This window comes from Bombus pascuorum, chromosome 1, assembly GCF_905332965.1.
Source record: "Bombus pascuorum chromosome 1, iyBomPasc1.1, whole genome shotgun sequence".
NCBI classification, from domain to species: Eukaryota; Metazoa; Arthropoda; class Insecta; order Hymenoptera; family Apidae; genus Bombus; species Bombus pascuorum.
This window is the reverse complement of record NC_083488.1, coordinates 22,064,517-22,090,802: the sequence shown is the minus strand read 5'-3', so window position 1 is coordinate 22,090,802 and position 26,286 is coordinate 22,064,517. Positions and strand designations below refer to the sequence as shown.

General features: G+C 39.5%; 1 protein-coding gene across 1 annotated transcript in view; it reads right to left on the bottom strand.

Annotated features, from left to right (window-relative positions):
• Positions 1-26,286, bottom strand: part of LOC132908361 (putative mediator of RNA polymerase II transcription subunit 26) — a 254,038-nt gene that overhangs the window by 62,623 nt on the left and 165,129 nt on the right. Inside the window, exon 3 of the mRNA XM_060962327.1 lies at positions 214-333. Coding sequence (XP_060818310.1) covers positions 214-333 — 120 coding nt within the window. The remainder of the gene's footprint in view (positions 1-213; positions 334-26,286) is intronic.

Sequence of the window (26,286 nt, the reverse complement as noted above, 5' to 3'; positions counted from 1 at the left end):
ATGCATCGTTGAACGATTATCTGAACCCTTTAGCAAGTAAAATACTGATATTTCCATGCTATCATTGCTCTTATGGAACAAAACTTCCCAATGAAATTTCACGAACTGTATGATTAAAAATATATGAAATTTAATTACTGGACTGTGGATTTACGTAAATGCATAAAAATCCACAGTGTATTAATTGCAATTTAAAGTTCATAGAAAACTCACGTTTTCGATAGTAGGACTTGGTAGTGCCCACTGAACCGTGGATGTTGCACCCGCAGCACTCGCAGGGCGTCTCTTATTCACGAAATCGACTGGTAGACTGTAATCGTCGCACAGGGAGACCTGAAAGCAAAAGTAGGGTAAGATACGATGGCCACAGATGAAAGAAAATATGATAAGTCACGTTCTCTAACTTTTATAAAAGGTAATATTAAAACTCAATACATTATCAGCCGAATGATTCTGTATCAAAATTATCTTTGTATTCCATTTTAGGATTAATTATGCAATTGCAGCAATCCCTTCTTCTATTGCTATAATTAATAATATTAATTAATAATATTTTATAGCAATTTCTATTGCTATAAAATAACCCACCATTTTATCAACAAAATTCATAACAAAGAAAATATTTACATATTTGTGCGTAGCCTAAACAAGTACGTGACAGGGTTATTACGCCTAAAATCAATTAGTCACGCCATCGTACTTAACCGAGTACACAGTCCCAGCCGTGGACGAAACTCTAACGCGAGTGGAATAAAAATATTTCCGGGTCGGTCATTAAGGGAACATTTCCGAATTAATTCGGATAATCGTCCGGTCGTCGTTCCACGCACGCAGGAAGTCCCTCGTTCGCAATAATTTCCCGCTATGTAGGGAGAAAGAAAAAAAAAGAGGAGGAAAGAGAAAAAAGATTACCCAGGCAGTGCGTTAATCCTCAGCAACGTTGGAGGCAACGCTGCTGCCTCTCCCAAGGTACCTACGTAGATACGACTCAGTTGGCAAAAATCTCCGATGAAGAGAGCGGAAAAACAAAAATCGCGAGAATAAAGAATGGCTGAACAGACGGATAAAGACTGAAACTTGGGTAGGATAGAGGAGGTGGCGAATATAGGGGGGTGGTTGGCAGTGGTATAGTGCTGAGTAGCGCGAGGATTCCTGCCACTCGACAAATCGCAGGGTAAGCACCCTGCCCCCTCAACTGCCGGCCCTAAGTCCCAATCGTCGAGGACCGGACCAGCTCATCAGCGATATTTACTGTCTGCCTGGAGAATCGATCTATTGATGGTCGCATCTACTGTGCACCCTCGGTGCCACCCTTGTCTTCTCACCCCCTCTCGTCCGAGCGACAACGGTGGCCGCAGTCAGAGAGCAGAGCCACACGGACCACCACCTACGTCTGTGCATGCATATAAATCGAGACAATCGCGGATCCCCGGGGGCGGCTTATCGCGCTGGAGTTGAGCCGCGGTGGGGTGGCCGAAGCGAGCGCCCCAGGGAGACCGGGCCACCCAACCTATCGAGCCTCTAGACAGAGAGTGACGGGATGAGAGGATAGCGCGTGAGGGTCAGAGAAGGGGTTTGCTTCAGAGCAGGGACCCTACATGCAAATGGTGCGCATTTATCGTAAGCAAAGAGCGCCGTATGAATATGTGAAGTGGGAAATGAAACAAAACAGAAAAAAGACGAGCAGCAGGCTGTGTGTGTGTGTGTGTGAGTGTGAAAGAGAGGCGTAAGATCGGTTGGATTGAACGAAAACGGAAATGACAGGAACAAGTTGATCGCCAGGCAGTCTGGTGACGTATATAGAATTGGAAGGGTGAAGAAGGCACGAAAAGTTGAGAGGCGTTTAACGACCGACGCTGTCGATGCGAATAATTCGTGTCGGGAGAGTGTGAGCTTCGAGTTGTTCTTAAGTGTCTTTTTGTTTCGTTTTTCTTCGTGAGACTCGGTTTGAGTTTCGAGAAGTTTGGGCGTTAGGTAGAAGTTTGTGACGCTAGACATGTTTATTTAGATCGTTTTGGTATGATATTTTATCAGACTAAAGATACTGTCCTAGTTGAAATCAAGAAAGTATTGACAATTATCGTTGAAATAATTTTATGTTTAAATGAAGTAATAATAAAGTATAGAGAAATTAAGATCGAGATATATTTAAAGAGCGAATACATAGTCTGGAATCCAGACTCTGAGGATATTTAGAACCGATTGACTTCTAAGAATCGTGCCATAAAAATTCGAAATTTAACATCGATACATGAATATATTAACCTAAATCATCAAACTGTGGTACTCATACAATCTTGCTAATATTAATTCATTAACTTCCTACGTAATATTAAGTTGTAACATAAATTTGTTCTGTTTCTATATATATCCTATAAACGAAACAATAGTTCTAATCTAATAGTTCTAATGCCTGAATTCTAGTTGCTAATAGTTCTAGCTTACAAAAATAATTGGTCACAAATAACATTGCACTTTCAAAGAATCGTAGAGTTAATTCAACAGGACATACTGTATGTCGAAGACACCATATACATCTTTTCAAAGAGCATAGTGTTTCGTAAACTTGACCGGCTTCGGGGTCAACCCCCATATAAGAGGAGAAATACTTCCCTTTCTGCAAGTAGGAGGAAGCCAAATGCGAACTAGGCCGACTGGCCATCGTACCAGTATGTCCAATGGAATCTGTAGAAACCGCCAAATAGCCTGCAGCTAAAGGGTAACATTTCACCGTTTCAAATTATAGCTGTTTGGGGAGCAGCGTCGCAAAATACATCGTATCATCCTTCCTTGCAATATTCGCCAGGGAAGAGTTTACTTTCCACGAGATGCTGCATTCTATTTTCGTATTTATTTCCTTCGTATATCCAACGTTCAACTTTAAGTCCCTCTTATCGTTCCGACTTCTATCTTGATTTCTTCCTCTATTTTCGTTCATTATACCTTCTAATCGCTTTATAAGAGGAAATTACAATCGGATCAAGGATTTTCTTGTGAGACACAATACGGTTAATGTAAATAAGATACAAAGTAGTGTAAGTATCATTACATAGTATAGTAAGGATATAGTAAGAATTAGAATAATTAAGAAATGTACTATATTACATTTTATGAAGCTTTAAGAATATTTGTTTGTATAATTATTTTCATTAATTTGCTTAATCTTCTTCAAGCAACGATATTCTCATTATATTAATTTCTGCATAATTTAATGAAATTGTATTATTCGTATAATGAAACCATAGTTTTCATCAAGCGTATTACCAACAATAAATCACTGTTCGTCGGATGTTTGAGTCTCGTTTAAAAGAATCTTTTCACGCCGTTGGCGCCTTCGAAAATGATTTGCTCGCTCGTAAATCTTCAGAGCGGCATGAATTTCACGGTGGCTCGTGTCCGAGTTAGAAAGAGCGGTGAATTCTCTCGAGCACCGACATTTATGAAGTGCCCACGTTACTCAACGCTTTTTTCACAAAATAATAGGAGCTTCTTCATTAGAAATTATCCGAGTGCAACACACCAGAGGGAAAAAAAGGTTGCGCAAACAAGAGCTCCCGAACAAAAGAGATTACTGCTGTCGTTTCAGTAACATTCCGGCTGAAAAACCGCGATACATTTAACTTTTGAAATCTCTACTTTTATAGTACTCCACCTTCTAGATTTAATCGCGCAACGCTCAACTTTTAATTTTTCAAAATGTGTTTTTTATATTGTATAGAATATGAGTAATATCTGACCGTACATTAATAAAACATTCAAATTATTCGCAATTTTGGTCTTACGAAAAATACAAGAGAAATATATTCCTTTTTCGATTAAAGAAAAAAGATCAACATTGCCTTAAGATCTGAAAGGAACAATACTCATGAGTAGTCTATGGATGAAAGATACTGAAAAACTGAACATACGCAAGTAAAACATTACATCCTATAAATATTACAACAAGAATTTCACTTTGGAAATTTTTCATATCTTTATACATTATATACATTTATGTGCATCGAAATTTTCCATAAGCGCATAGAAATCTGGAGTCCGCCCATAACTGCGATACCATCACTTTGTCAAGGAAAGTACGCTCACCCCAAAGTATAACCGCTTCTCAAAGTGAAAAAAATAAACAAATTACCAAACAAGCTACCTCGCTTTATGATCCATTCAATGCTGAACAAAAAGCAAAGAGGAGAAGAGGGAAAATCGGCAAGTGCCCCTCTTCATAGTTCCACTCCCTTCGGCATCGAGGCAATATACGAGTGTTAATTCCGTTCATCGAGTCGCGGAGAGAAGAAAAAAAGGCGGGCGCGCGTGCTAGGGTGAAATCGCGATCCCCTTCGAAGCCTTTTCGTTTCGGACCCTCGCCTCACGGCGATTTTCGTCGAAGGAGACGCAGGCGAGGAGACGCGGCGGTTCCTCGGCGATGGCATTCCGCGGAGCCGAGATTAAGCGGGAATATTTAGCAAATGTTTCGCATAAATCAAAGCGGCGCAATATGTTCGGAGTTCGGAGAGAGGCTATGTAAATTCATGGTAATATCGCCTGGCCACCCCGCCGAGACCGAAGAGTTTCGATTCGCAGCGACGGAAGGGGAGCTTGGGTGAACAGCGAGTTAAACGAACGGGAACCAGCCGGAGAGGATTCGATAGAGATGTAAGTACGCGTTCGCTAGCTGAATAATATGGAACAATGGAGACAAGTAGGTTTCAGAAGATTGAAACTCCAAAAGGAAAACAGGGATTAAGGTAAGACCGAGACAACGAAGGTATTATAAATCTATGTTACGGAGAATCTGAAAAAATTAAAAAAAGGGGGAAAATAAACGGAATCAAAATTGAAGAAGAAAAGAAGAGAATAGACTGAAATACATTACGATCGAAATGCATTAGTGAAGGCAAAATTGTGTTCGTAAAGTAAAAGGTGCTCTTAAGCTGAATATCATGACACAATTGAAGAAACTCTAGAAATGGAGGAATTCCAAGGTACAAAAGATTAAAGGAGAAGACAAAGGAATAGATTTAGAGTGTAATGAACGAAGTGGATAATTTTAGACAGGATTCGAAAAAAATGTAGATAAGACTATACCGGGTGAATGTTATGAAATAACTGAAAAAATCTTAGAGACGAACAAATTTTCAGAGTACTAAAAATTGAAGAAGAAGACAAGAAAATAAATTGAAAATAAATAAATAAATAGAAGTACGAGATTAATAAAAGGAAAATTTCTAGATGGTTTTAGATATATATAGAACGTTAGAAAGTTGGAGCAAAAGAGAAAGGAGAAGAATGGCGATAGAGAGAAAGAGCATGGTCCAAAGAGGGTAGCAAGCGCGTATTTCATGAACCCCTAAAGCAGCCCTAAGCATTGCTGCAACCGCCACAATCCCATTCATTCTCTTTATGGGCTCCCAAGTATTTGGGAGCGGGCTTGAATAAATCGGAAATTTGCCCCCGGGAAGCACCTCTCCTCCCACGATTTGCCTATGACTTTCGAACTGGTCATTCGCATTACCATCCTTGCTATACGCAAGTCTTAGTATGATTTATCGTTTTGTATATCGTGTATGCGTGATAATTTCGTTTGAATCGGTGGTAGTAAATTAGCTGTTACAACTGTTCCAATTTTTGCGGCACATTCGATGCGATATTATCACTGTTTGTTTATTACACTTCTGAATCATTTATGGATAGAGATATTATCGAGATTGACCGAAGGGATTACGCTGGAAACTTTTGATGATTGAAATCAGACAAGAAAGAGGAAAAGGTAGGATACATGGAAGGAAACAAAGAAAGAAAAGAATTTCTTTCACCTTTCAAATATTACAACGAGTACTCCATTCTGGATATTTTGTAAATTCTTGAACAACATATGTATAAAAATTCGCACAGTGCATTAATAATTAATGAAACCAATTTCGACCAGTTACATCGGTTATTCACAAAATCAGGATCTGATTATAACATCAACAATAAATTGTAGAATTTTTTAAAATCTCGTTATAATATATTAAGGATCAAGAACATAACTGAACATAAGATTTATGAAACATATGTTCAACGACACATACTAAACGACAGTACGTGAGGCCATTAAAATTATGCGGATGTCAAACATAGTTTGTGCCGCGTTGTTGCAGTGACTGGCAGAATTAATATTTCGACGTAAATCACGCGAAACAATCCGGTAATACGTGAGTTTCGTAAAACTATGATAAAGCAGCGGAAGGGACGATTCCATTCCTCTGTCTAACTATGCAGGGAACGTGTTCCATGAGACGATGAAACGCTCAAAGCTATTTACCGAGCGAAATGTAGCGCTAGACGGAAGCTATAAAACACCGTGCTAAACGCTTCGTTCTTTACGTGAAATACAACTTTGTTTCTCCACTATGTTTTTTCAATTCACGCCCCGAAACAAGCAAACACATTGCTAGCGTGATGCTTTTAAAACGCCATATCACAACGAGGTTTCAAATTCAATTTTGTACCAAAATATCGAGCATGGATTTCGATAGCGACACGTCCTAAACAATTATTTAAATGAAGACGAGGGACTATCTAGAATTTTACAGAAAAATTATTCACATAGTAGGTGCATAAAAAAATAGACTGCAGAAAATAATGGTTAAATATTACTTTTGTAATTTTTCATCTTTTGCCCTTTGACAGTTTTGATTTTAATACAGGTCGAAATATTTTTAAAATAAGAAGAAAATTATTTTAATGGTGTCTTAGTATGTTTGAACAGAGACAAGTTTAGGAACAACCGAATCACGCAAACAGATCGATCACGATGACACAATTAACCCCTAACTTGGAAGGGTTGAAACTTGAATAGCTAAGGGTTCTGACGCTGATGCCTGCACAGAATCCCTAAACGCTCGTTAGTAAACTGTAAATTTAGCAGCTCATGGGCTAATTTGCATTTGAATTGAACTACGTAACCTGTGCGGTGAAAAGAATTCGCCACGTGATCAGAACCTTAACTTCCTTTCCACGGGTATACCGATTTTAATATCTTCCGCTAATAATTCGTTTGATAATTTTACCTGTCTGAAATAAAATTGTTATTAATATTCCGTAATATACAATTATATATGAAAATAGTCTTGAAAGATTAAAAATCAGTCTGCAATCCCATTCGAAGAAAATCAAACCGACACGTGGAATTGAAAATTTCATTGTGGAAAGATCAATTTCTATTGTAAGATGTGTCTAAAATTCTAACTGCAGATTATCCAATGGAATCAAAAATGTCATAAGAAGAACATCGTCATCAACCAATTTATCTTCTCTCCCCTAATTTTACCATCAATTACCACGATACCAAGAAACAACTCCATTTTTTCCTCACGATAGTACTTCTTACGGAATCCTGTCGCAAGCAAAGGAAGAAATAGGGACTGGTCAGAAAGAACGAAGTTAATCGTGATCGATGACGAATGAAAGGTCCCGAATTCGAAATCTTTTCGAAGCGAAGATGTTCATCTTGCACACGCAGATATATCGCCTTCGAGCTGGTACACGGTAAACGCGTTAAAGTTTTACGAGGAGAAAGGCCAGCTGCCAGACACGAGACCAAACTTACCCTAAGAGCTATTCAACATCGTTTTCCACACGAAACCATGACCACCCCTTGGATAGGTTCGATGCTTTGCGAGCAGACTTTGAATCGAGAGCCTCGTCCACTCGTTTTTCTTTGTTCGTTACGTTATATTAGTTGGTCCCGTGGGTACCGTTTCGCGACGACTAAAGAGTTGAAAGATTATCTCGATCGTTTCGTCCTGACGATAGAGATAAAGTTACACGTTTTGAAGCAAATAAAATAGGAGAAAGTAGAAAAATAATAAATTTTGGAGAAATACGAAAATACAAAAGATGTATTACAAGTAAATGAATTTATAGTTTGTGAGTTTATACTTTACAGTACACAGTAGTAATATATAGTATATAGTACAGGGTGCGCCGTTAGAATCCGGACAAAAGAAGTTTTGTGCAGAAAGTTGTTTATTTAAGTCAATACACAAAAACACATGAAAATGTTGTTATATCTCATTTAAAGGGTCCTTGCTGAGAACTTTTATTCTATGTAACCACCCTCTGCCTCTATGACCTGCTCTATTCTTGCTCTAAAGCGCGAGCACGCTGACTTCAACTGGTCGCGTTTAATTGTCGCGAATTCTGACTCGATAGCAGCTCGTAGGGAGTTGACGTTGGGGTGCCTGCATTTATTAGTTTGTCTCTCGATAACGCCCCACACGTAATAGTCCAATGGGTTTAGGTCGGGACTGTTAGGAGGCCAGAAATCTTTCGACCAAAACATGTCCACATTGTCAGAGAGCCAATTTTGAACAAGATGACTTGTGTGAGCAGGTGCGCCATCTTGTTGAAATAAATACGGCCTTCCAGAAGCCGTAATTTCCATCCACGGCTTTATTACTGTCTTCAGGACCTCCAAATAAACCTCCTTTGTGATTCTTTCGCCTTTTTGGAAGAAGTGCGGAGGCATGACGTCGCCCTCACTTGAGACAACGCTCAAAACGTGAACACTTGCTGGAAATTTGGTTTTGCCCACAACAAAATTAAATTACCGTCGATCTTGGGTAGCTAAAGAATTTTATAATTTCGACCGGCGTTCTCCCGGCGCGAAGACTTTCTATAATCGCCGCTCTTCTATCGTATTCCGGGTTTTGCTTAACGAGTTCTGTCATTTTGAGGTTATAGAAGACTTATTGACATATTTAACTAACTTCAGAGTCAATCAGCACAAACATCTGAATTCTAATATGGTGGGAACTACAAATTGAATTCTGTCCGAATTCTAACGGCGCACCCTGTATATGTTATAGTTTATAGTTTGAAGTTTATATATGTTTTGGTCATTTGGTTCTTTATTGATGTAATAAATTTGGCAATACAGATTCAAAATACTATCATTGACTTAGGACAGGATAGACGTGACATTAAATGGAACTTCGTGTCTCACATTCTAAAATGCCAATTTTGAAAAAAATCAGTGTGTCTCACCCCTTCAAAAATTTGTAACGATGCAACGAACATAATTAGTCCGTTTGCAGGCACTTCGTTTATTCAAACAAAAGATAGAGAAATAAGATTTCGTTTGGGTTTCTAATTTTCTCGTTAGTCTTTTGCTCTTTTCATTGAACGTAATTTACCTGTTTGGGTTGTTAATAAATTATGTTATAAGTTTTTGAGAGTCAGATTACCTATACCTAATAATATATAATTACTAAATGATTTGAGAATACAGAAATGGAAATAAAGAAGATTAAAAATTCACATTTTTATGTTTCAGATATATGAAATCTTATTCGAAACTAATTTAACTGTTACCATACAGTAATTTACTATTCTGATGATGTATAATGTATATGTGCAATGTACGTAATGTGACTACAGTAATTTATTATTTTAATGATATACAATGCTTTTTGAAGTACCGTAAAAGTAGAGAATTCTACTTCTTCGTTGGATTTATAGAATACCCTTTTCTACATTTTATTAATAATTTCATAAAAGAATTTAGTTGTAAGTTAGTACTATACCGAATCGATAACGTTACATGTGACACGAAAATGGCAAGAAGTCTAGTGACCTGATCTGCTCCAAAATGTGAAACACGAAAAAGCATCGCGTGTCAGATCTATTTTGTACCTCTTCTCTGATGCTATTACATATCCCAACCATCATTTCTAAAAATAAAAATTTCTTGTATTGGTAGATAGTATATCACATCTACATAGCACTGTATTTACACAATATTTATATATTGCATTCTGTTATATCTTTTACAATTAAATATATCTGAAGCATATTAAGGACGATAGTCTTTAAAAAGGAACTAAGAAAGATACACTTCCATAATCCATTTTTCTTTCATTCCAAATTTCTACTGTTCCTTTTCCCAGTATCCAACAAGAACTCCATCAAAGACAAACACAAACAGAAGTAAAATCAGAGTTAATCGAGATGGAACGAGTCAATCCAGGATCGTACGGAACAAATATCATGGAACGAAGAAAAAAAGGGGGCGAAAGAAAAAAGCAAAAAAAGAAAGAAGGGGAAAAAAAGATCGAAGCTAAGAATTCTGTGATTTCACGAATTGGAGGACGAGTCTGGTACTCCCTTAGTCTTCATTTAAACGGATCCGCGTGTCCCTCGGTCCTTTGGTCCTTCCAATCGGACAGAAATGTGCCACCGAAGGACCACAGACCTTTTTGTCGCGTCTACGACCCCCTTGTAGGGTCACGAAGGGTCGTGGCTCTTCAAAGAGAGAGCGAAACTCGTCTCAAAGTCGGCGAAGAGAGACTCTACCTCCTGTAGAACGAGTGGAAACGGGTCTATGCAATAAGAAGCTGGACTAGGGGTTGTCACAACGGTCTCTAATCGGCCGGTATCTTTAGACTCAGTCCGTCTTTCTTGCTTCCTGCCGATCTCCGTCTCTTTCAACGCCGTCTTCTACTCTGAACTTCTCCCGACAAAGGTTCTTTAACGAGTCCTTCTACCCTCGCCGAGATGAAAGAACGCTCGTGAATATTGCGTCTCTATTTAATCACACGCAATTTCGTCCATTGTATTATAGTAAACAGGTTTACGGGATACATCCAGCGTGTTTCTTGAAATTTTGAAGTTCTGCTGGATCGTACGAGTTTTATTTATAATTTGTAGAACTTCCTGAAGTTGTCATTCAATGTCATAGTCAAAGAGATAAAGCTTAGAACACGTTCTTCGAACTGAGGATGGAAATAATACAAAAGTTCGTATTACAGAATTGCAAAAGAAATACATAAAACAAAAGTTCTTAAATTGTTTAAATTCGACGGTACTGACCTGTATTATATTTCCATGAAAAAAGGTGCATTAAAAAATGATAAAGATGTTCCGCATTGTTTAAGAAATTTGTAAAAATATACAAACAAAAATTTTATAAAATACAAATCTACTAGACCATCAATCTACGTCAGGAAATCACATTTACCAGTATAATTTATCTATGAATTACCTTTACATCTTAATGTACAATCCATACATTTCTTTTTCTTTTTGTGCCACACGCAATTTTTTTGTCCTTTGAGAGGCAAACTTTGGACGAAGTCAGCCGGACCAAGTCGTCCTCAACTAACGCTATGTTTTCGAAGGGATGAAGAACCATCCAGACGTCGAAAGGACACGATGCTCAATTATACGAACGCTAGGACTACCTTGGTCCCTAAGATCTTGAGAAACTTCGACCGAGTGATCCCCGAGCGTTGCGTGTCATCCATAGAAGAGTGTCTTCATCGTGTGGACTTCAAATCCAGGTGGACGAATTATGGAGGATTGTTAAAGTTCGCAGCCAAGTGCGGGACAACGGTTAAGCGTCTCGCAAGTAGAAAATCCTCCCTCGAAAACGTCCCTTCAGGTAAAAGTTGAAACGATCCTTCAAATGAAATACACGAATTCTCCACGATGAATGCGTAGGACGAGTATGGAGATTGCTCTCCATCCCTCACTGGGGGAAATAATTAACTTTTTTCCAGCGGCAAGAACGTTGTAGGAATATGAATTTTTTGGCGAACTACCGTTTGCTTAGATTAAAGGGGAGCGATGTAACTACCGATTATATGGAAACTTCAGCGTTGTAAAAGCAAGCTAAACTTAAATTGAAACAATGTATTCATATCGTTAGCTTGTTAGGAAAGCGACACATTTGGGAAATAGACGAGTTTGAGACATTTGCAAAAAATCGAATGTCCGATAATGTCATTATAACGATGTAATGATGTCATTATTCACTAAAATGTCATTTCTAGGCTACAACTTAAATGATTAAAGCAGAATCGTTGATGGAGTAGAAAGTAGCACCTATTTTGGATGCACTCGCGATATTCTTTCAGCGCCAAAATTACCCTTAAACGGAGGTAATCTCATTTTCCAAAAATAAGACGTGGTTCGAAAAAAATAAGACCGTACTTTAAGACCCAGTTTCTTCTCTCTTCTCAAAGAATCGAGACGTTCTCCGAAATACACCTCTTAACCTTTCCAACTTCCTCCGCTATCCTGTTTCACATCGATGCACCTACAATCGCAATTCACGATCAATTCTGTTAACCGTGCACCTCCAATCACAGCCCACGATCGATCGTGTTAACAATGTCCTCGACGCTCCTCTTAATTGTCGCCCGATCTTTAACGTAAACACCAAACATCCCTTAAACAGAAATAAAACTGATTTCTCTCAACCTTAGATCTTCGTCTCGTTATTATCGCGACTTTGGCGAAACTTCGATTTCCTCGGATAAAGAGAGGGTTTCCGTTGAGCTCCGTTTAACAAGAAACAAGGGTGAACGATGTACCCAGAGTATCTCTAAGACGACTTAGGAACAGCACTCTTACGGGACGAAGACGACAGGAAGCGTCGATGTGTTTCTCGAAAACTCAGTCTTCGACGTACGAGAGGAAAACGGGGGAGAGGTTTAGGAGGATGGCCCGAAGGAGGAACTTCTAAAATCAATTAGCAGCCCCTTAGGCGATGGGGTTCCGTTCCCGCGACTGTGGAAGGACCCTCTCCATCATAGAATAAGGGGTGATAAGGAGGGGTCGACGTTTATCCCAATAGAGAGACCGGCGGAACAATCACGCCGTTTCTACGAGTATCTACACGTGCAGTTGAAGGGTGAGAATGCTTGTGTGTGAGTGGACGCGGATCAATGTGTTGGTGTTGGTGAGCGCGGGTACCTGCAGGGGTTGCAACGACACGGTTCAACCCTTCCGCGTGACTAGCAGCGTCCCGTTGCTGCGGGCTGCTGAGATTATCGTGAGACGACTCAGCTATCGAAGGTAATGGACGCTTTCAATCACTATGGTTAAACGGATCCGTATAAGATCACCTTAGGAAATGTACCACTTTCCTCAGATTTTTTCATTGAGGTTAACGTTTTTCGTATTATAATATATGGTATGGCAGGTTTGGTATATATGCGTAATTGTTATATAATTAAGAAAATTGTAATATATTTCGAATTGGTGTAGTTTCATCGGTTTTCGTATTCAGCTGTTCATGAATACTTCTTTACCTATAGAGCAACTACGTTTATAATTGTAATGAATTAACAGAGAAGATGCTATGCGTTAAGAATTTATTACACTATTTAGGAAAGTTATAAAAAGAAAAATAATACTTTTGAAAGCTAAAATTATTCCGTATATTACTTGGTACCAGTACAACATCATCTTTGCAAGGAACCAACAATACCACCAATCTGCTGAAGATCTACTTAAGGACGTCGTAGCATCTCAAGCAAATGGTAACCTCAAAGAATCCAGAACGGTAAGAAGAAGCTATTTCACGCTGGAAAGAATGAAATATCTCGTTTGTCCGGCGAGCTTTCGAGATTTAGACAGCGAGAAATGGCGCGTGAGTGGGCGAAACATCGGTAAGGAAGAAGTGGCGTAGGCAGCAGGCAATAGCCACTACGACCTCGGTTTTAACGACGCAATCAAGCAGATCGTAGGAAAAGGAACGATACTTAAAGAGCCAGACACGAGGCCAGGGTGATAACAAGACACGGGACCTTGAGGGCATCTCGACTGGGCGGAACCACTCGGTGAACTTGCTGCAAAAAAAAAGTAGAAGGAGTTCGCTTGCCAGTCGTAATCACCGGCACTGCAACAATGCAGCCCCCGGGGCTCCAGTTCTTTCCACGTTCTCCACCTCCTCCCCACTCCTCTCCCTTTTTCCCTTCGCGACACTCGGCTGCCTGTCGTTTTGCTGTCTTCTTCGCTGTCGCGGCCAACAGAGACTCACCGACGTTCATTCTCTTTCTGATAGCGTCTATAGTCGCCAGAGACAGCCGAACGAACCGTACAATAAGCTTCCGGTTTATTAAAATCCGTCCCCTACTCGCAACTCCTGCCAGCCGTTCGTCCCGATCAGCTGTGAACCAGTCGGATATTCGCGTGCTCGACAGCGGCCTTTCATGACGCGCCAACCGCGATCAGTGGACGACGAGGAAAGGCTCGCACAACACGGAACTCAATGAAAAATCGTGGACGAAGTTTGGAATATTTCGAGAGGGGCTTTAGGTAATGGTAGAGTGTTCTCAATTGTGGATTTGGTGATTGACAGTCGATTTTAATTATGGAGTCTACGACTCAGAGTATTTGCCTTGTTTATGAAGAGAGTGAGAAAAAGAGGAAGATATGTTTCACATTCATAGCGTCAAATTTTCATAGGAATATGAACAATAGTAAATCATTAGAAGTTTAATTGATCAGTTAGTGAATATTATAATACGTACATCAGCGTGTAACTATTTCTTATAACCGCTGTATATTGACAATTCGTGATGTAAATCGAATAAGAAATAAAAAAACATAGGTTTAGACGATAACACTTTTGATCTGGAATGTGTTCCATTACACTCATCACGTTACATTACATTTTCTCAAATAAAAATATTATATTCATCCTCCATCGAATACACATCTAGATAACCTTTCTGACGAATCCATTAAAGGGACTAAAACTGGTAATCACCCCACTCATTTCCCTTTTTATCCTCCTCCATCTTCGCTCTTTCATACAGCTTTTTACACGAACTCGTTCACCGTCTATCCTCCATCCTCAACGTAAGCGCGTGAGGTATTAACGATAAACCTATCCTTTCTCCGGTACACGCGAGCGAACAGCAGAAATCCGCGAGAAAGGACAAGCTCTCTTACCTTCGTTGCCCTTCTCGGTCACGACAGACCTCGCAACGCTAAATCGTCCATTAACGCGCACTGAACCCTTGAAAATATCCTTCGGCGAAGAAACAAAGAACCTAGGGGACAAGAGAGGGGAGGGTAGTAGGGGTGAGAAAGAGAAGGAAGAGAGGGAAGGAGCCGGAAAAAAGGAGGGTAGCCCGCGATCCGACTACCGGCAAGATATTACGTAAGGGTGGGTCTTGCGAGGGCTGGAAACGCAGTACCTTTGTCGCCACTTAAAAGGGTCGTCCCCCAAACGTCGCCGACTTCTGCGAAGTCGTGCGAGACGCAGGTGGCCCGCTCGCGTTATCGTTCGTTCGCAGTTCGTCGAACACGCTTTCAACCCTTCTCTCTTTCTCGACGCGCCGCGTGGAATCTGCTTTAGGCGGAAACACGCAAAATTGGGCCCAAGGAAGCCAAACGTCGTTAATAACTCGCGGTACATTTAATGCCGGCTCTGACGAGTAATGTTACGTGACGCAAGGGATGATGAAAAGGGTGCCGCACGATTGCTAATTACCGACAGCTAAGAGAGAAAGAGAGATGGTACGGATTCAAGAATCGTCTGGTTGAACGTTGCTGCCAGTTTTGCACCAGATTATGAATGGCCCAATGAGAGAGTAAAGGGAACAAATATACGGGGGATTTGAATTGGGACGGTGTTTAATGGAGGAGTTGGGACCAGAGTGGAGGAAATGGTAACGTGATTAGATCGATGGGTTAAATATATGATGGACAGAAGAGGGTAATATAGCAATATGGTCTGTTTGTACAAGGGAAAGGATATAGGCTCACGGAAGTATTCATTAGGTCATTTGTAAACAGCATTTACAAATTTTACGAATATTACCTCTCTCATTCCTCTTGGAACCTGAATATTGCGATATTATTTTCATATACCGATAGTCACAAAATCATACACATATGTAATATAAATTTATTCTTCTCGTTCCTCTACAATGTGATTCTTATTTACTTAATGATCAGAAAATTGTAGGAATAGCCCAAAACCTAAACAGACTAATCTCCTTATCTATTAATCATCCCTCACGTAGAAGAAATTATTCGAAATGAACGCACTTATACAAGGGAAGATAATAATTTTATATAAAGAAATCCAACAAAAGAATAAAATAATAAAAAACTGTTCGCCCTAATAAATTAAGCATTTATAAATACCGGAGAATTCATTTTCGCGTCGGCCGTACCCCGCGAGCGGAAGTATTCAAGAGGGCGAAATTAATCTCGTTATTCTGAAACAAACGAGATGCTCTCAGGCAAACGGGGGCGTCCATTTTTCCAAAGTAATTATACATTTCAGCCGCGAGATTATTACCAGGCAGAAACGGTGCCATGCATCAACCGACATTAGTCTCGAGTCACCGTCGACTTATTCGACGCCATTACCGTCATTGTACCCGTTTAGCCCGCGATTGATAGCGAAATGGAACCACGGACGCGAACAATGCATCGCAATTTCGAACCGAGTTCTTCCACGTTCTCATCCTGCAACCAGATGAGAAGACGTGAAGAAGAGAGAGATGATAGAAAGAGTCGGGAAAGAGGGAAATCGATCCCCTCGATGCCGGATGTACCGTAAATCCTGACGTTACATCATTAATGCGGCTGGTTCGTTAATTAATTCGCCAACGTTGCGGCTCTCGCTACGTGGCAACGGAAGAGGGTGGTTAAAGAGCCTGGACGATTTGCTTGCCGTAGAAACACGCGTGTATTTACGTCGATACGATCTAATTACCAGAATGACACGTCCAGAGTTCCACATTGGATTTACCGAAAAATCATTCGACATGCGCTGCCACTCGCAATACGTGCATCGAGGGGAGTTCGAAAGCAGCACGATTCAATTTTCGATACGTCTCACCGATACTTTCCTGTCCATGACTCGAGACTAGGCGAGAGCTGGCGACTAACACCAAGCGTTCTAGAATTCAATCGAGGGAATAAAATCCACCTCCAGGCATTCGAGCTTCGCGGCTTTCGTCGCTCGAGTTGCATTTTTAGCGCGATTACGTAACGTGCGTGTTTTCTTTGAAAAAATGGCAAGTTGGAGGAATTTATGATTCGTATGAAATGCTATGGAATTTGAAAGGATCTTTGATAAATGTTCTATATACAGAAGACGTGTGTCTGTTTTTAACGAAATTTCAGCATCTGATTCAACAAACCCCTGTTTATTCTCGTAATCATGACTTAAACGTAAATTTCTATTATATAAATCGTAGGCAGTGAAAAGAATCACTGAATTTCTGTTATATGAACCGCTTATCTTCAAATAAATTGCTATAAACGGAAGTCTACTATGTCCTGTAAGTCAATAACGATGTGTTTTCAACCCTTTCGAAAGGATAAAGCTGACTATCGGAAGCGATAACAATTATTTTTAATAACGGGACGATAAGTATCAGAGGCAATTGAAACTTTGTTTCTCACAATTAAGCGATTCAAATATCTAACGAAAATTCGTAATGTGAAGTTACGGAGTTATCGTAAGTCATAGGGAGATCGTTGGGGAAATGCGCGAGAGAGATCAGAGATAGCACGCAAACCCGCGTTGTGTTATCCTAAAGATTAAGGAACAGCGTTCTTAGAAGATCAGGCCACAAAGGTGGGGAAATGAGGGTACCTTCTTGCAAGGGAACTCTGAGAAATTAATCAAACAAATAATTTAGACATCTTTTATATTTAATATTGTATTTAATATTTATGATAAATATTTAAACAATACTAAAATAACGTGATAAGATTATGCTGACAAAATATTCTTTGCTTCTACGTATTTTATCATGAAACTTAATAAAACAGCAATTTTAAAAGTACATAAAGTCGAACATAGTGTAATATCACTTTTAATACTGTGTACATACATACATGTATCATTGCATAAGCAAATGGATCGATTATGACAAATAAATGGAGACATTATTTCTGAAGCTTGCACGCATAGGACCAAAAAATGTTCACAAATCCGTAGGGATTACAGTGATATTTTCTATCCAGTCCGCTGTACAGGACCAATTTGGGATCGGTAAGTATGACGAATGGTCGCGGCCAACGTGAAGTTCGAGGCTACGAAATTACGGGGCTTTCATAAGGATTACGTGCAAACGAGTGGTATTTTTAAAGCTCCGGATAGAGAAAATGTTCGAAGCAGCTGCAGGTGACGCGTCACCGTCTCCCCCATGAAAAGATCTTTCTCGCTTTCGTCGCATTTCATTTCATTTTAAAACCATAAATATCATTCTCACCGTTTATTTATTTTTATACCACAAAATTGTTGTTAGAAAATTAGGCATTAACACCAAATCTCATGACATATTAAATTTATATTAACTACAAAAACTACGTGTACCTAAGATATGAGGAATTTGTGGATGCTCTTAATTGTTTACCAATTTCACGACCGAATCCTATAAAATTTTGTTTACAATGTACTTGCTAAATTTATATCGATCATGGCACGTGAATCTTGTTTAATATCACCGTTTTTATTTCCAGTTCCCTCATATTTAAACGATCATCCAACCGATATTCCACGATTACATGTTCATGGAAAACACCGGTACAGTCACCATCCCGCCACAGGAAACTGAACAAACACTCACAGTAGCCAACCACGAATCCACTAAACCATAACCAATCAAATTATAATGCAAAATATATTTGCCTTTTCGACCATAAACCTACATTCGCTTAATTCTTCACCACGCATCGACAGAATCTACCAAATCGACCTCCATCCCCCGTTTCTCAAAATTAATCAACGTGTACGTCGATGCTAATGGACCCGCCAAACTCGTCCTCTTTTGACTCGTTAACTTCCATACACGCACGTCGCGGATACAGAGATCGCGTTATAACAACCAAGCGAGATGAGAAGAGAAGAGCGAGAGAACGGAGCGCACACGAGTCTCCCTGATGAAACGGAATCTCATCAAAATGGACGTGGATGCGTCGGGCATTGATTTCCACGTCCCCAGACTTCACTTGCTTCAGCTACGCTTGGCATCAAGCTTGTTACCGGGGCTTTTCCAGGATCGGCGCGTATCACGCTCGCATACGTGCATAATTAACGAGACGTGCCACGCGGCACGAACGAATTTTGACGTACAAATCCGCAGCGACACGGATCAGGCTAACGACGATACGCGCGTACCCTTCCAGCCCTGCAACTTTTCGAAACGCTACCGCAACATGAACTGCCTAACACCGGCACTGCGGCCAACCGCACTGCCATCGGTTTTCGACGGTTCCCTCTTTAACGGGAACCCTAGGTGACCAGCTCCTGGTCCTTCCTTCTGCGTGCATACGCGTTGTTTCCATTCGATTACAAGCCCCTCCGACGCTTATCTACCCGCAGAATCCACCTACTCGCGTGGTTTAATCTCCACGCAGACTGCATATGCTGCAATAATTCAGCTTTCATAGATGAATGTTGCGTTGAATACGGGTTGGATAGATGTTGGATAGAACTTAGATACACATATGCATGTCTGTATTATGTACATGCACGGCGTGTGACCTGAGTGATTTAGTTAGGAATAGTATGTAACTGAAGATCGAGATACTGTCGATGATAGAATGTATGGTGAATTGATGAAGGAAGACTTGGGAATGCATGTGAAGGTTTGGAATGAATGATGCCACATGAAAATTTGAGTGGCTACAGATGTATAAAGGTCACTGTTGAGGTTATTTGATGCGTGAACAGAGGAACGCGTGGATAAATTGTAAAGTAGAAAATATATTTTAATACAGAAGTGTAAATACAAGTAGGAATATAATTTTAACTGGTCCAGATCCACACGCCAGCAGTGTTACCATATGATTGAAAGCCCTGAAGCCACCGTCGCCTGTGTACTGTTTATGGTCTACCTTCGTCCCAGTCTTTTGTCTGTACGCTGTCGATGGCTTCAGTGCTTGAGAAAACTAAAAAGACCAGATGTAGAGTTTTCTTAGAAGTGGTGACCACTTCAACAGTCACAAATCACATTTCCAATCTTTCTGTATTTAGTTCAATGGAACTAATTCTAAATCGAAAATGTCGTTCCATTCGACCGAAAGAATAAAGCGAATATTTTTCTTCGGATAATAGATACCAAGAATGCGCTTGCTAAAGAGAAATTACTCAAAATTACAAGAAGTAACGTAAGAGAAACTGTAATGCTTATGAATAACACTACTTATCGTTGATTATTTCATACGATATTCAGATAGTCTTTCAATCCTTGACGTTGATCATGTCCAAGCATAAAGGCGACCATAGCATGAGACTCGTTGCCAATGAATTTTTCACTGAATTATTACGGGAGCTAGCGAAAGAGGCTGCTCGCAGATTAAACCGTGCAAAGCCGATTTCGATGAAAGGCACCTTCCTCTTATACTAGTACGGCAGCCTGTTTTCGTAAAGGGGCGCAGAATACCCTGCGCCGTGAGTTTTATGGCGGTGGATAGGCGCTACCTCGAACGAGAGGGTACTAACCTTCACCGGATAATAATTGGAGTACGTAAATTACGCGTAAATCGTCGGATTCATAGAGATCGTAACGACGAAACGATGTTCTAATGAATATGGGAAATGGGAGACTGAACTGTTTGCACGCGACAGGTTACCGCTGCTTCAAGCGACAGACAGATACGCGTGAAGGCGAAATTTTAATAATGGGGAAAGGTTTTATGTGATTTTCTTATGGAACTTTTAATGACTTTAATATTATTGTGGTGTCTTATAAATTGTCAGAATTTACTGTTATTTCTAATTATTTCTTAAACCTCTACTCGTGTTCTTTAAAATGTTAATTTTATGTCATTAAACAATAAATAACTAATGAAAAGTATGGACAAAGAAGATTTACATATATTTTGCAGAAAGGATATAAAAAGGAGGTACTTGCAAAAAATGAGATACTTCGTAAGAAATATGATTTAATGTAGTTACTTTTATACCGGGATATGATTTATGACGATAGCAATGGTAATGCGCAAGAATGATAATACAAGAAGTGGAAGAAAAAAGTGCACGCGCACGTTCCACATACATATGTAAAGGCAATATTATTCTCGTTTAAGATGAAATATAAGATCCAAAAGATACAACGTACATGAAGCTACACCTTTATGAAGAAACTGAGTACACTTTACACACATCATATTTATAAAAATCCTAAGAATAAAACATCATACACTAAGGAAGAATTCGAAATTCTTCTCTTAACTCTAAGTATGAAATTGAAGTGAAATTAAAAGGAATTAATATTTAGATGAAATCTTAAATAAGAAGTTTAAGAAAAGCTAAAAGAAATTAATAACCCGGCCCGAAAATCAACCGATGAAAAATAGATTATCCCGTTTCCCCTATTTGGGAGAATAAAAATGTCTGCATAATACCACCAGCTAGCCCTCCTCTAACCACTGTCAAGCAAGATAAAATACGCAACCGGCCAGCAAAATAAATCATTACGAGGGAGCTTGCGAAGCGCGATGACTTCGAACTTTACAAAGCAGCCTGGCCAGGATCCAACATTCATCTCGCTAAATTTATTTATCCGACAGGGCTATTTGTTACGCGTGGCGTGCCAATATCGGTTGCCTTGCAGGTTCATTAGTTCGAGATTCTCGACAAGTTCAACTATCGACTTGGATGTTCGCAACGAAGAAACGACAAAGTCCGATCACTAGAAAGTTCCAGTTGAAAATGTAAATAGCGCATTGTTGAGAGTTCCCCTCGCGACGAAGCTATTGTCCACGCTGGAAGGAAGTAACGTGGTAGTCGGACCTGGGGAAAAGTTTAATCGTTCTACCATGACGTGACGTCAGAGATAAGGAAAACTGAAAATGGTAGTCTCCGCAAACGCTCGCTGTTTGTTTCGTGCATACAGAATACGACAATTCAGTTGGATATGTATACATGTATAGGTATGTCGCTTTGTGTATCGTCGAATATTCAACTCTCATGATATTGCTTTTGCGTTTGACCTTTCTGTTTGAGAACGCTTTCTTCCCGTCTGTTGCCTCCGTGTTTATTGAAAAGTCATGCTATGAGAGGTACCTTAGTATGAGGCAAAAGGACAGTAAAAGGTATGTTTAAGCGTGTACGACTTTGTTTGAAGCTAGCCTTTGCAAGATATTATTGCTTGCAAATGTAAATCTCTATGGGGGACTTGACTTAAATATGTGGGAGCGAGTGAGAAATGGAAAATAGAAAAAAAATGTGTAGAAACAGCGATTGTATTAATAGGAAGATACTTTATTGGATATCAGAGGATAATGGATAAGGAGAGCTAAGGAAATAATAGACAAATTTTGTCTGTATATTTTTCCAATTTACTTCAATTTTTATTCCATTTGTAAGGAATTAGAAAGGATAGGAGAGAAAATACGAACTTCAGGTGTAATAAAGAAGAATTTAAGACAGAAGATAAGAAAGAAGTAATCACACTTAATCGAAACATAATTACAAACAACATGTATAAAGGTATAGCAAAGATGACATGACGATTTAAAGCTTTCAGAAGAAAATACGAAAAGAGAAGAAGACACGTATATAAGAGGCACGTTAAAAGAGGTAGAGTAATGAAAAAAAAGAAAGTCAATTTTCCTATCATTGGAACTCTTACTCGAATATTTTCCATTCGCAATCAAATCAAGACTTCTCAACTTCCACGCTTTCAAACATTTTTCAACCTACATCATCCCTTACCCAACCTCTTCACATAACTCCAATTTCCTATCAAACAAACTTTCCAGAAAATTCTCGTCAAAATTTCAAATTCTTCAACGAACCCTCCGGAAATTAACTGCCCAAGATTAACACCCTCTCACATAATAATTTACCAAGTAATTACATCAGTGAATCGGCAACTTCTGGGTTATAAACTTCGATTGCATAAAACTTTGACAATTTTATAATTTTATATTGAATACAGCTGTAGAGGACTTGTGTAGAGAATGTTTGATCGTGAGATTTATTAGATGTTATTGCTCGTTGTTGAAACCGCCGAATATATCTAAGATAATTAAATAAATTATTATACAGACAATATTCGCTGAGACGCTCGTATACTGTATAAGTCACAAAATAAGATCACTGATAAATGCTCGATAAAAGATCGATAGGTACTGATCGATAACTGTTAGATAACTGTACCCTTTTCGGCTACATCCGTTTATTTATACTCGTCGGGGGAGAGTCGGAAAATTCAAATTCGTCTTCGTTCGATATTGTTTTACCCGAAGTTTATTTATTATTACATTACGTGTTTCCTAACGATATTGATACTCCGAGGCAAAACTACAATATGATTCAAATTACCCTCTAGCTCATGTGCCGCTACGCAGCAATCAGCTGTCATTAATAATTTGTAAAGATTGTGCATTTTTGACCGGTTAGGTATAACAAAATTTAAGGAATTAAATCTGCAAGAGCGCCCAGGTCTCCTTTCAGTCAATTACTCCATCTAACTGGTTGGTATCGAAAAATCAGGGTATGAGGATCTAGTAGATACGTACCGATCAAACTCTACCCCTAGACTCGCGTCCCTACGGGTATGTCCTGCGGGTTTGCGGCGCCATGGCAAGGATAATCGCGTGCTGGGCGATAACGACGTTATCGACCCGGCGATTCGAAAGCCGCGACACAGGGTCGACGGTAACAATTAAGCGGTCCGATCAACCGATCTTCGCGGATGCTGGCCAGGGTTGCTCGGGTTCTCTAAGTGCGAGAACCGTCGCAAAACGGATCGTAACGGGTCCGCGAATATCCCGTAGACGGTGTACGGGCCAATGTCGGCTTCGTTTCGTACCTACGGACACTTAATTAATTCAGTTTGCGCCGGACTACCCGTTTGTAATGCGGGATAGGGGCGCCTAAGAACCCCGAGGCAGTAATTGATTCAAATGCTTCGAGGGTATTACGGTTGCGGAAGACGGTGTGCCTGGATCTCAATATCGCCAGTTTGTCGACCGAAACCACCGCCGTGTTAAGTGTGACTATCTTGTAACCTATGCGTTCTGTTTATGCTTTGGCGTGATTTAGATTCCGTATGAATTATGAACGTTCCGACGATTACGTTAAAGTAATCGAACATATATATGAAAAGTATGATAGGTGGGGGTATCTTTTTTTGGTAGAGGAAAATAATTTGAAAATTTAAAATAATGTCGATCAGTCCCATTTAAATAAAATTCTCTTTCTATTTGACGCTAGGATTAAACACGCTTCCCATAAATATTTTGAAAATTGTAATTGTCTCTTAGAATTGCCATAACTTAGTTTTTTTCTTTTTATAAACCTCTATTTGTTTTGATAATACGTGTAATATCATCTATCTTCTCCTAATTTGATCGTATCAAAAAATCGATCGATATGTTTTTGCATTCCTCATCAATATCAATAAGCTAGAATTCGGACCATAATAACTGGTTCGAAGGGAGGCACGAGATACCGTCGAGATAGGAAATTCGCATCAAAAGGGTCGTTACAAAGGGCTGAATCGTAACGCGCGTCCTGTAATACCGCATGATACATGAATTTAATTAAGCAATTATTCAGAACAGTCTGGCACATTAATCACCGTTTACATCTTCTTCTTCTCTCTGATTTGTCTCATCCGTAATCTCTCCCAACGTTTCCCTTCGTCTTTCCACGATTTCATTGTACCGTAAAATTTCCACGACCACGCGAGGTATTCGTAAAAGTTCCGCACTTCAAACAACCCACCGACAACGCTCAGAGATGTTCATCCTAACAACGACTCTTTTCATCGTGGAATTCCTTTATACCCCGGCCAACAGGGTGGAAATGGTTTTGCAATTGTACGTAGTAGTTCCTATGTAGCTATTTTATTTATCTTGTTAGTAGCTGTGTATTCCAAGAAATTACCTTCTTTCTTTTTTTAAATTTCAATTTAAAAGATTAAAGATAAAGAAGACTCATAGGATTTAATAAATTTAATTTTCTGCGAGTTATTTATTTCTTTATTTACTGAGAATGGGAAACTGTTAAAAACGAGAAGCTCATTCTGTATCTAATTTCCCAAGTACATTTTCCATCTTCTTATAACCTTATTCAATTGTGCTTCTCTAATTATTCGCAAAGCGTAGAGATCTCTCACTTCTAAGTAATGCACGACATTCGTCAAATTTCATCATTCTCATACTCAGTGTTGTTTCAATTCTTACAATTGCCTTGTCTCAACAACAACAAGTTACTCTGCTGAGCGTCATCAACATCTTTGTTCTAGCTTCCGTGACGCTTTCGTGAGAAAACGTAAAGAGAGGGAAAGGAAAGGGAAGAGAAAGGAGGGGAGAGATGGAAAAGGGTGATTCCAAGGGAAAGGCCGTGCTCAGTCCGAGAGAACTAATTTCATAGTTTTAAGGGCCACTGGAATTGAGCCGGTTCGGGTCATCGCTAATTGGGTGCTGTACTGACTAGATTGCGGTCACCTTGTTAGAAACCTCTACGACTTCGCTGTGAAAATATATCTTCCTAGCGGAGAACGAATCTTCTCTCGTTTCAACACGTGTATCACATTTCTGGCGTGTGTATATTTCAAAAGAGATGTTTGAGTATCATGACGTTTGATAAACCCACTCGCTATCAGGCAATGCTTGACTAGACCTAAAGTTAATGTTCCAATGTGAACACATTGTTTCGATTCGACTCACGAGAAAGCACAATAATACACTGACTACATTTATAGTTATATTCCTTTCTTTCCGTAGTTAATATAGCTACGTAATTTGTAATAAAATGTAAATAAATTAAAACTGTAATAAAAGTATACAAAGCTACAGATATAAATTTGATGATAGAAATTTAGATTCAATATTTCCAACTTGAAAATTTAGAATCCCAAAAATGTTGTTTAAAATTCGAAATCTGAAGTTTAATGTTATCAAAAATCATCTTAGAATCGAACTGCCTTCAAATATAAAATTAGCTGGAATTTCATAGTACATAACATTCGTATAATACGATACCCGATAACAGTAGCCAATTTCATTTAGATTCTCCCAAAGAAACGTATTATGTACATGTACAAATACCGATAAACTCGCTGCGCCCATAAAGCTCTCATTTTACGAGCGCAGTCGCTCGTTCAGCAAACATTTCGGTTTCCCTTAATTTAAGACCGTTCGACGAATGAAAACAAATTGGCGAGAATAGGAAAACGTTTTCAGTTGATTGCTGGAAATATCCGGGAAGCCACGAAAGGGATTCCTGCGAGGTACAAAGAGCATGCGGCTAAGGGAATAACCAGGGGACTTCTGAAAACGGTGATCACGTTTTTTTAATTAAACTGAAAGTTAGACCCCCGTAGAGAGGAATCCCCCCCGGACAATCGAGACGGCCGGTTTAATCACGACGTAATAATGACGGCAAATAAATTAAACTGGACCGTAACGCTGTCCGCTCGAACAGCCCCTCGAAGAAAGATCGCGTGCCGGAAACAAAAGACCGACAGAACGATTCAATAAACTTCGACGACACGGGGATTCCATGAACGCCGAGATTAAGTTTAC